General features: G+C 39.3%; 1 protein-coding gene across 4 annotated transcripts in view; it reads left to right on the forward strand.

The window, feature by feature from the left end:
• The window catches only part of SLC44A5 (solute carrier family 44 member 5), a 361866-nt gene that overhangs the window by 261110 nt on the left and 88639 nt on the right, over positions 1-12117 (forward strand). For all 4 annotated transcript variants that reach the window (XM_082419856.1, XM_082419857.1, XM_082419855.1 and 1 more), the window contains one exon: positions 670-743. In XM_082419856.1, coding sequence (XP_082275982.1) covers positions 670-743 — 74 coding nt within the window. The remainder of the gene's footprint in view (positions 1-669; positions 744-12117) is intronic.

Consider the following 12117-nt stretch of genomic DNA (forward strand, 5'->3'; position numbering starts at 1 on the left):
CCGTTTAGACGCATTTCATTTCTTAATGCATTATAGACATTGTTGTTCAAATAGTTGCAACTCTATTCCTCATAGAAAGCTTATGTAGTCAATCCTTTATTTAATAATAGTACCCTTTAAATGTGCATGTAGAAAGATAATGGAGAGAGAGAGGAATGGAAATGGCTAATTTTTTTTATTATACCATGTATTGGGAAGCATGAAGAAAATCAAATAGCTTAAATTACAATTTCAAATAAAAAATAGTTTCTTGATGTTGGTGTACTCTAACCTCTAAAAACATTTTACAAATAAAGAATCAAGAAAATAAATACTAACAGCTCTGGGGAAACTTCCTGAATCATGGAACTATAACCACTCCCTGCTGCTAAAGTCTTTGATTGCAGAAATGCATCCGATCTACCTTTCAGAATTATTAGGTATAAAATGGCATATCACTGTTGTTATTGTCTTTTTCTCCCTTCTTATATTTTTTTGCACTGAACAATAAGTTATTTTGTACCCCTTTTAATTCTCTCCCCCCCCCACCTTCTAATACTATCACCTTGGGGGTTAGGTTTCAACATAGGGAATTGGGGGAGACACATTAAGTCCATAAGAGGGAGGAAAACGGATGCTATGTGAGTCTTCTCAGGACGCTTTTAACTCTTTGTTCCTTTTTGTCTTTAGGAGTTGTACAGATGTGCTGTGCTGCATGATCTTCATACTGTTCATTATTGCCTACATTCTTTTAGGACTTGTGGGTGAGTAAATACAGGTATAGAAGATATTTAACATTTGCTAATTAAATAACTAAGTCAATGTCACATTTTTAACATTAATCATTTTCTTCCAAAATCCTTCTTATTATCGATTATTATATTTTCTGGAGGGAATGTACCTCACCAGGACTCATTGGGTAGCAGATGCAATGAAAAATAAACACAAAGCAGTTTATCCAAAAGCAAGCCTAAATTACTTAGGTAAATATAATTATACAGAAGAACAAAAAAACCTTATGATTGCTTTTTAATCATTTTTACTTTTGAAATTTTATTAAGCAGCTAATAAAGTTCATGTTACTATTTGCTAATAAGAACTAGGGCCTAGATAAGTTTAAGTAATACATAACCCTTTCTTTTTATAAGTAAATTAAAAAGAAGGAACAGTTATTAAGAATTTCACCGAATATTCATTGACATATAGGAAATACTATTGTCTTTGCCTACCAGAAAGAGATATCCTGTTGTTCATTGTTAGATTAAAGATTTTTCTATGGAAGTGAAAATAAAGAGGGCAAATATAGATGGTCTTTATTTGGGTTGTTTTAAAAACTACCAAAGGGTATCAATCAAAATGGCAGAGTAAGAGGACATGGAGCTCACCTCCCTCCACAAACACAACAAAAATACATCTACATGTGGAACATCTCTCATTGAAAACTAACTGGAAACTGGCAGAAAGACTCCAAGGCTGTAAGAATGATACACACATAATTGGGTAGGAAGGAAAATAAAATGCAATCAGATCAGGACCTGTGCTCCTGGGAGGGGACTTCAGAGGGCAAGAAAGATCACACAGTTGGACACTCACCCTGGGGAGTAAGCAGTGAGAGCCACAGATTGGGTGCCCCAGTCCTGGGGTCCTATACAGAGGAGACGAGCCCCCTTAGCTGGTTGGAGGACTGCTGGGCCTAACAGGAGGGCTGTGGGAAGCCTGGACTCCAGTTGTGAGGAACACTCATGTGCTCTCTTGCCCTGAGGCAGGGTGGAGAGAGGTCTGCTGCAGTGCCTGCTGGGTTTCCCATAACTGCCTTGGCATGCACCCAAGCCAAGCAGAGGCTCTGATCCTGCTCATTCCACGTCACAGAGCAGCACTGGATCTGGGGCAGCCATGACTGGGGAGAAGACTCAACTGTGGGAGGCAGAGATGAGCTAGTCCCTGGGCATGGCCTGGGTGGGATGGTGGCAGCCACTGTTGAGCTTACTCAAGCAGTGCATCTGAAGTAGCCCCGACCTCTGACAGCAGCTGCCCCACCACAGCTCACCCCCTGATCACATGCCAAGTGTCCACATAGGCCTCACCTGCCCAGTGATATGGCTCAGCAACAGGGCGGGGGTGCTGGAGGCTGAGGACACTGATCCGCTGTGAGGAACAAAGGGGACTTGCACCTGAGTCTGTGTCTGAGCAGAACAAGGAAAACGGTTGTGCGTGCCTGCACAGGCAGTGCATTAGAGACAGCTTGGACCTCTGTCTGCAGACAACATGAGCAGAGAGCCCTCACAAGCCCCACTCGCTTCAGCACTCCCCCACTCTGGGGCAAAGGTGCCAGTTCAGAGAGAGGGGAAAACACACACTTAAAGGGAACAGAGCCAGCTCGAGCCCGCCCCTCAGGGCTTCTGCTCCAGCAACTTGGGCTCAGACCCCACCCCTGATAGGGCAGTGACAGCCACTGAGCAGAAAGGAAGCCCTGCCTCACACTGGGCTCCAGCTCTAGCCTCTCCATCTCTAGCCCCACCCCCTACCAAGGTGATAGCTGCCAGCAAACCCTGAGGAAAGATGTGACTTGGATCCATATCAAATCCAGCTCTCCCACCAAAGGCAGTGGACACACTGCACCTGTACAGGAATGGCCCCGCATAGGAACAACCCTTCAAGCAACAATAGGTAACTGTTTCACCTAAATTCATAGAGGCAGAGAAAGTTAAGCAAAATGAAAAAGCAGAGGAACTGCTGTCAATTAAAAGAGCCAAAGAAACACTCTGAAAAAAATAATGAAATAGAAATAAACAATTACCAGATAAAGAATTCAAAGCATTAGTAATTAAAATGTTTACTGAATTAGGAAAAAGAATAGATGTACACAGTAAAAATTTTAATAAGGGACTATAAAATATAAAAAAGACCCAATCAGAAATGAAGAATTCAATAGCTGAAATAAACACACTAGAAGGAATGAATAGCAGACTGAGTGATCCAGAAGAATGTATATGTGATCTGAAAGATAGAATAATGGGAATCACTGAATCAGAACAGCAAAATAAATAAATAAATAAATAAAACCTTGAAACGGTTTAAGAGATCTCTGAGATAGCATTAAGCATATGAACCTTCACATTATAGGAGTCCCAGAAGGAGAAGAGAGAGAGAAGGGGATTGAAGATGTATTTGATGAAATTATGGTTGAAAACTTCCCAAACCTGAAGAAGGAAATAGACATCCAGGTACAGGAAGCACAGAGAGTCCCAAACATGATGAACCCAAAAAATACCCACAGCAAGACATACATAATTAAAATGGCAAAAGTCAAAGCTAAAGAGAATTCTAAAGGCAGCAAGAGAAAACAAGGAGTCATATACAAGGGAATCCCTGTAAGGCTATCAGCTGATTTCTCTGAAGAAAGTTTTCAGGCCAGAAGAGAGTGGCATGATATATTCAAGGTGCTGAAGGGAAAACCCTGCAACCTACAATACTCTACCCAGCAAGATTATCATTTTGAATAGAGGAAATGTTAAAGGGTCTTATCTAAGTGGAAAAGAAGTAAGAATCTAAAAGGGAAAATCTCACTAGGAAATGCAAATATATAATAAGGACTGATGATCAACCACTTAAAGACTAAAAGACAGAAAATTCTAAAGCAACTATAACTATAATAAACAGTTACAGGTGTTCCTTAAGAAATAAGAAAAATCTCAAATAAACAGCCTAAACTGCCACCTAAAGGAATTAGAAAAAGAAGAACAAACAAAACCCGAAGTCAGCAGAAGGAAGGAAATATTAAAGAACAGAGAGGAAATAAATAAAATAGAGATTTGTAAATCAGCTGTAGTTCAATTTAAGAAAAAACTACCAAAGGAACTGGTGTGAATATTTTCTGTAAAAAGATTTCACCATTGCATATGAATGTATCACATTATCCACAGAGACTTAAGTCCTATCCCTTAGATGCTGACTTAGGAAACTTTATTATTATTGGGAGGGGGGGGCTATGAAAGTCAGATAATAGCTTCTAGTAACAATAATTAATGCCTAGAGTTAATGTGGATAGATTGTATCAGCAGAAAGAAGTCATTGCCTACCTAGAGAAAAATGGAAAATACTTTTTCTGGTCTTCAGTTTTATCTTCCAGTAAAGAGAAATACTTTGAGAACAGCAATTGAAAGTGATTTCCAATAGATCATCTGAGTAATACCAGGTGAAAACTACACATAAATGGAGAATTCAAAAAAGTAAGGCAGGAAGATAGGGAAGGAGAGAAGAATAAAGGAGTATAAACCACAAAACCAAATAATGTGCTCTTAGGTCTTCAGAAGATTCCTTTGTTATTTCTTCAGTGTGTTTGAACTTCTAAACATTAATGCATTAGTAGCACAATACATAAATATATAAATTGAATATTATAATACAGTGAATTTTCTTATTATACAACTAATAGAATTTTAGCTTCTCCAACTTTGGGACACATCTCTGTCTCTGTAATTTTTTTGTTTTTACTTTTTGTCATCGAGTTGAAATATGTTGCATGAGAGAAAAAAAGATTTGGAGTCAAGCAGATCTAGGGTTTCCCCATATTATTTGGTGGACTTGAGCTACTTTCTAAATCTCAGTAGTTTTCTCACCTGTAAAAATATGGAAACACTACCTATTTTGCAGGGCTGTTATGAGGAGTAAATGAAATAATATCCAGCTACGCCAATAATGCTACATAATAGTAAGAGGCAGTACTTCATTTGCTACCATTGTATAATCTAGCTGTTCTGAATTTTAATAAATTGCTTTTAAATGTAATTTACTATATTGTTTCTATAGCAACCCATAATTTTGGTTATTAAAGTTTGAATGCACACGGGGACTTCATAAGGATCTCTTATTGTGCCCAAAATCTTTCCCTTAGGAGGCCTTATGGCATAATTGGGTAAGTCTCTCCTCTGTATCTCAGAGCCAGTCTCTTGTAATCCGTAGAGAAATGCCTTCTGTCCTTATCTAGAGCTGGGAAAGCCACTGCCACTCTCCCCCTTGTCAGCACAGTAGAAGAAACGGGAGTGTGTACTGTCATTCCCTCTGGAGCAAGATGAGAAATTTGCCTTTTTGTTCAAGGTCTCCAGATTCAGTTTGTAAATGCCTTAATTCACATAAGGAAATTGGAAGATAAAGATTCCTCAATGAAAAACTGTGTTTAATATTGGATTAATTTAGTGTTTCCTCTAAATTAATCCTTATGCCACTGATTAAAATGAGTGACTCACAAAATTTAATATATGTATATTTCTCATCCCTGAACTACAAATAGCCATATTTGCCTGTTTCTAAGATAAATTTAACTCTTACAATGTTGGACTAAAAGAAGAATGAAGGAAAATGCTTGGCAGAGGTTAGTAGGAGTGTTAAGAATTTTTTTAACATGAAAGAATGTGTACCTTCACCTGAGGAAAGGTGAAGCTAAGTCAGTTTTACTGATGTGTTGTAAGTAGTTTTGCATCTTTTGCCATTTTGTTAGATCAGGACCTTCTTAGGCTTACTTTCATCCATGTTCTTTTCATAAGAAGTGCTCCCATGAAAGAGCCATGTTTCTTACAAATTCTTCCAAGAAAAAAACTGTTCTTTGCCCTTTATGTAGACTATGGCCAGCTAGGGTAACACTTGGATGCAACAAAGGCACTTGACATTCAACTGATGAAAGGCAGAACCTCCATTCAAGTGGGTGAAGTGGAGTCTGGGTAGAAGGTAATCAAATCTCCTTGAAAGATCAAACATTTATGGTAATAGCCCTCTTTTGTCCTACTTCACTGATGGGTGCTATTCAATTGTGGTAACTAGAAAAAAAGAATAGGAATATTTATTATGCAAATTGTTCTTGCTGTCCTTGTGCTAACATTATGTATACAATAGCGCAATTTTAACATTCAATAATTTTTTCTTTCTTTTTTTTCAAATGGATTTCCAGTTGAGAGAGTTAGTTATTTCATTGTTGTATTTACACAGAAAGCACTTACAGTTAGGGTCTAAAATTTGTTTTTGGTTTTGTTTTTTAATCTTCCTCTGGAATAATTATTCCTGTTAGTTGAGAAGATAGGAAGTTAATAAGAAAGTAAATTTATGCAGACAAGCCTAGAACTCTGTCGCTATCCTGTGAGAAACCCAAGCAACATGGAGAAGCCCTGTATAGGGGTCCTAGTCAATAGGCTGGGCTGAGCTCCCAGGGATAGATAGTGTTTACTGTCAGCCCTGAGGGTTTTCAGATGATTGAAGCCCCACTCAACATCTGGCTGCGTGAGAGAGCCCCAAGGGGCTCAGCTAAGCCTTCCCCAAATTCCTAACTCTCAAAGTCATGAGCAAAATAAAATGGTTGTATTAAGCCAGTGGGTTTGGGGGTGCAATAATAGATAAGCAGGACAAAACTTGATATCCAGAAGTGGCATGCTGGCTTAACAAAACCTAAAATATGGGCATTGGTTTTGGAGACCAGGTGGTGTTCAGAAGCCAGGTGGATTTTGAAAGGGTTGTTGGTGAGAGTTTGAAGGAAAGGGAGGAAATGTAATTGGAAGCAGGAGGGAAGGGCACTTTGTTAGGCGGTGGTGAAGGTTTGGCAACACTGTTGCCAATGGTAATTAGGAAATATACCTAATGAGTTCAATGATCTAGGTAAAGACACCATCCTTACAAGAGGAACCAACCCTCAAGGGCTTCATCAACCCCTGGACCCGACTTAGGTGATGAGATTCAGACCTTTAGCTTGAGCCTGATGCCTTAATTGGATGAGGCTTCTGGGGATCCTGGGAGAGTAAAAGCATATTTGATTGTGGAGGGAATGTAAAAAGTTTGCAGCCACAGGCTGAACTATAGTAGTTTTAACACATGGCTGCAAACTCTTTGCCATTCCTTTCATCAAGAGGTGGGGTCTGCATCCCTGTTTCTTGAATTTAGTGAGGTTAGGGATTGCTTCTCTAATAGAGAATGAACCAAGGCAAAACATACCGGTAAAGGGCCTTGATGTGCAAGTAATTTATAGATCAGTGCAAAGGATTAAAGGAAGGCCATCATGGGTCGACTGGAAACAGCGGGACTGAGAGTACCAAGTACAGAAAGGAGGAGGTTTACATAATTCAGTCTTAAATCCTTCATGGAGTGAGGTGGAGAATAAACAAAATGGCTGAATTAATAATCAAATGTAGGGCTTCCCTGGTGGCGCATTGTTTGAGAGTCTGCCTGCCAATGCAGGGGACACGGGTTCGAGCCCTGGTCTGGGAAGATCCCACATGCCGCGGAGCAACTAAGCCCGTGAGCCACAACTACTGAGCCTGCGCGTCTGGAGCCTGTGCTCCGCAGCAAGAGAGGCCGCGATGGTGAGAGGCCCGCGCACCGCGATGAAGAGTGGCCCCCGCTTGCCTCAACTAGAGAAAGCCCTCGCACAGAAAACGAAGACCCAACACAGCCAAAAAAAAATAGTACAAATTAATTAATTAATTAAAAAAAAATCAAATGTAGTCCAGCTTGACCACATCATTTCTGGTATTAAAGTACATGTGCGTTGTCTGGGGGTAGCAATACAGTCACACATCTACTTTTCCATTCATTGCGTTCATAGCAAGAAAGATACTCATCCAGCGTATCATTCTTTACCCTGACCTGGACTGCCCCGAAATGTCAAGGAGGGGGCAGTCTTATTTCCAGTTTCTCACTGGAGAGCAAGACCTTGTAGTCTACTGGAGCTCTGATGTTTTCATTGGTGCCATTTGGATCATTTCTTAGTGAATTGCTCATCTGGATCCTTCCACTCTTGTAGTGGTTTCCTACACTAGGATCCAAGACTATAGCTTTTTAAGTCTTTATACCATGCTCAGCCATTTCTCCTCAAAGCATGGCTAGTATCAGAATGCAGCCCCTACTCTTAGACCCTTCTATTAAGCCTAGGACAACAGCCCAGTCTCTGCCTTCAAGGTATTTGTATTCCTTTTGGCCTATAGACCTAGTTCAGGGTCAGTCTGTTCTGTCCTAAATTAAAATCTCAAGGAGAAAAATTTAGTTCTCGTCCCTTCCTTCTCTTAAAGCTAATTAGTCTTCCCATCCCAAGGGATATGAGGAAGGGAGAGAACCATATTTTCATAACTGAGAGGTCCCTCAAGTGACTTTTTGAAGAACAAAGATAATTCCAAGATGACTTTTTGATACTGTCTATACAGAGAAACAGTGGACAGTCTCTCTTACTAATAAATAAATATAATTTTAAAAATTATGTTATGCCTCACCAGGCATCCCTTTGTATTGAGCTTAAAGGTGTGATCCTAATATTCATTGTAAGTGGACACTGGTGATGGAGAATGAATGTGACAGGAAGTCACACTGTGCCTTTAGTCGACTTCAGAACTAAAATGAGCCTGCCTATCAGGTCACAGCTTGGAAACATTGTTTTAGCAAAAAAATTTTTTTTCAATAAAAAGGTAAGAAATTTAAACGACTCCTGTTCCATTATTTTTAAAATTGTTCTCGTAAACTTTTTTTAATGAAAAATTTATTGTATTTATAAATAACCAGAACCAGTGTTAAATGTCCTTTTGCATTCTTGACAAATACATAGATGTTTATAAATAAAACTACATACTTATACTTTACTATGGAAGCCTTCATTTTAAAAGGAAAACACTTAGTTTTGACTGTTACTGGAACAGATTTTTTTTTTAATGCTGAGTGAGATTTTTACTGTTTGTTGTATTTTGCTGAATGCACGAATTCTAGAGGATTTCAAGTAGAATATTGTTAGCATGAGAGAGACTGATTTGTGCTCAAGGACATGACCCTAAACTCACCATTGGGTGGAAGAGGCCACCTGTGAAATGAGAAACGTCGTTTTTCTTATCCAGGCAACCGGACACAGGGCTGCTTCCAAAAATGTTTCTACGGCAGCAGTGTCATGAACACAGATTTTCAAATTCGGTATCATGTGTCCTATTATCTGCTTCATTGCATTTGTAAATTGCTTGTGTTAAAAAGCCATAAGCACGATTTGGCAGGCCTGTTCCTCACATATTAAAACAGTTAAAATGTATCTTTAAGGGATACAAAATAATGATTTGAAAGCCGACATTCCCAACCAGCAAGTGTTCAGGGAATGCCTTAGCTGCCCCAAACAGATTTGCAGTTAATTTTTAAGTGTCAGTGCAAGCAGTTGGTCTAATCACATTTTCTCCTTGACAGAGGGCTTTGTAATGGCTGCAACTTCTGACTCAACCCTAGAGCACAACAGGAACATACTTTGCAAATGTTTGGAAATAAGAGATAATACTAGGTAATAATACTTGCTCCTGGTATTTCAGTAACAGGATATGAGTTCCTTGATATGAGTGAAAAGATGATTTGCCTGAACAAAGTTTTCACCCATCGCTTATCAATCTTTGCTAATCTGCTATGAATTACCCAAATAGGAGTGTTTCACAAATAATTTCTCTTCTTACCTTTCTCTTCTCCCTCTCTCTCTCTGTCTCTCTGTCTCTCTCTCTCTCTCACACACACACACACACACACACACACATGCATCAGCTACACTTAAAGTAGTCTTTTATAGTTATTTCTAAAATAGCGAGAAAATTAAGGGAAAAAGATGATTGATCCTGATTTGTATTGATTGCTGTGTAACTTTGTCATTTGGTTTTATTCACCAGTATAATCCAGGCAGTTTTATTCTAGAGCCTCTGCTCTTAATCACCATGCTATACTGCCTTTTATTTAATAAAGAAGATGAATGAGGATTCTTTAAGTCATGAAGGATACTGAGAGAGGGGGCAGATCAGAACCCCATGATACTCTCCTAATGCTTTTTCTCCCTCCTTTCCCTCCATCGTCTAATTCCACGTAGAGTTGGACTTAAAACAGAGAGAACGGCACCAGAGGAGTGAGTGAAAAGCAGGTATTGTTTTGCAAGCAAAAATCATGAATAATTTGGTAGCTGCAGTCTTGCTCTGTGAGACTGAGTACATGTTCACTTTGCTGCAACGTCATTGTTTACATTCAGTAACCGTTTGCTAAATTAGCCTCTATTATGTACACACTAAAGAGAGGACCATATTCTTTATGATAATCCACACCTATTAGTAGATTTGGTTTTTTCTTTCAGTTAATGCTTGTGCTATAGAGTAAATAAAATTATGTCAGACAGTATCTCATTCTTTGGGCTTTTTTGGCCAGGAAGAGCTCAAAGGATTTCATAGATCTTTCTAAAAAGTGTATTTAGTAGTAGATGTTAATAATGAAGATTACATGTAGCATTTTCAGATATAATAAATTGCATCAGGTTTTAGGAACAATGAAAGCTCTTCCTTGACATAAAGCAATGGTTGCCAATTATAGAACCACAATTAAGCAAGTAAACACCAAGATGAGTGATACTGAATGTGTGGTGACCTTGAGTTTTTCAAGGAAAATTTAATAGGAAGAGAAGGACCCACTTGAACAGAGCCGCTGCTATGGATTACACAGCTGGCACTGACAATCTTGTTACGCTAAAACAATCTCCCTGTAGTTCATTGTATAAAATAACCTAAGATACTGCTTCTCCATCCAGATCTGGGACCATGCTCCAGCCCACGTGTGCACCACACTGGCCTCCTTTCCATCCCAGTACCCATCGTGCCCCTCGCCCTCACAGGGCCTTGTCCAGGTGTCCATCGGCTGGAAGCTTCTTTGTGCCTCTCTTCATTTTTCAGATCTCAGCTCCTGCATACCTCTCAGGGACATCATCCCTGGCTTTCCTCATTTGATCATCTGCCTCTATGAATCCCTCTCTCTGTACCACATATTGTTTCTTTGTAGTGCTTGTCAGAATTGAAATTTCACATCTGTGCAATTAATTCATTAAGATCTCTTTCCCCCAGTAGACTGTAGGCTCTAGGAGAGCAAGGACCTTTATATACCCAGAGTTTAGCATGGTGCTGACACATAGCAGGCACTCAAAAAACATCTGGAGAGTGAATGAAGGAAAGAATAAATAAATTTTTGTCTTCATTATTTCCAGCCACTTCAATGTGAATCAAAACCTTGAACAGGTTGTAAATAGTAGTAGACTAACATCTATTTAGATTAACTAGAAAAAGAAGCATATTAATGTAGCAAGCATAAAGTCAGACCTGCTAATACAGAAAAAAAACAAAGGTGTTGTGAAAAGCCTAATTTGATTTCTTAGTTATTGGGTGTTTTTTCCATTTTCTTTCAATTCTGTGTATTATTTACAAATATGCTTTAAACATACTCTTTGTCCCATCTTTTACTTCCTATTCTCACCCCTTCCATTTTACAGACTCTGAAATTTAGAATGTGTGTCATTTTGCTCTTTTCTTTTGCTGTCCTATGTGGCAGTAAATTCTGACAAAAGAGTCTGAAAACATTGTACCTCTGGTAGTTTTTTGTTTATCTTTAATGAAGTCCTGAATGTCTTGCTGAATATATCTAAAGTTTCCCCTGTGAGTAGGCTGGTCACTTGTTCAGAACACGGCCTGGGTATTTTTCTTTCTTTTTTTTTTTTAAAGATTTTTTTGACGTGGACCATTTTTTAAAACTCTTTATTGAATTTGTTACCATATTGCTTCTGCTTTATGTTTTGGGTTTCTTTGGCCATGAGGCATGTGGGATCTTCGCTCCCTGACCAAGGATCGAACCCACACCTCCTGCATTGCAAGGCAAAGTCTGAACCACTGGACCACCAGGGAAGTCCCTGAGCTGGGTATTATTCACTTAACCCCTTGGATCTCTTCTCTACCCTACTCTTCACCCTGCTCTGTCCCTCGAGAAGTTGGCTTTTATGATGACACCCACAGGCTCTCTTGTCCCCTGGCTTCCAGTTTGGTCTGTGGGAGGTATCAACAGTAGATTGGAGTGTAAGAGAATGGTTTTATGGAGTTTATTCCTCTGATTCTATTGCTGGTAGGTCACCACATGTTAGCTGCTCCTCTCTACCTAAGGCCCCAAGTCCAGTCAGTCAGCTCTTTCCATTTGGCTTCTCTCTCTGGATTTAGGGAACTCCTTCCTCCTTTGCCCCTTCAGGCCTAGAGGTAAAAACGACTCCCTGTTGTAGCTAGCCTCTGGGTTCTGAACCAACTCTTCTTTTCCTTAACTCTGCCCATACCTTTGTAAATATTTCTTTATTAAACT

This window comes from Balaenoptera physalus (genome assembly GCF_965194825.1).
Source record: "Balaenoptera physalus genome assembly, chromosome: 1".
In the NCBI taxonomy this organism is placed as follows: domain Eukaryota; kingdom Metazoa; phylum Chordata; class Mammalia; order Artiodactyla; family Balaenopteridae; genus Balaenoptera; species Balaenoptera physalus.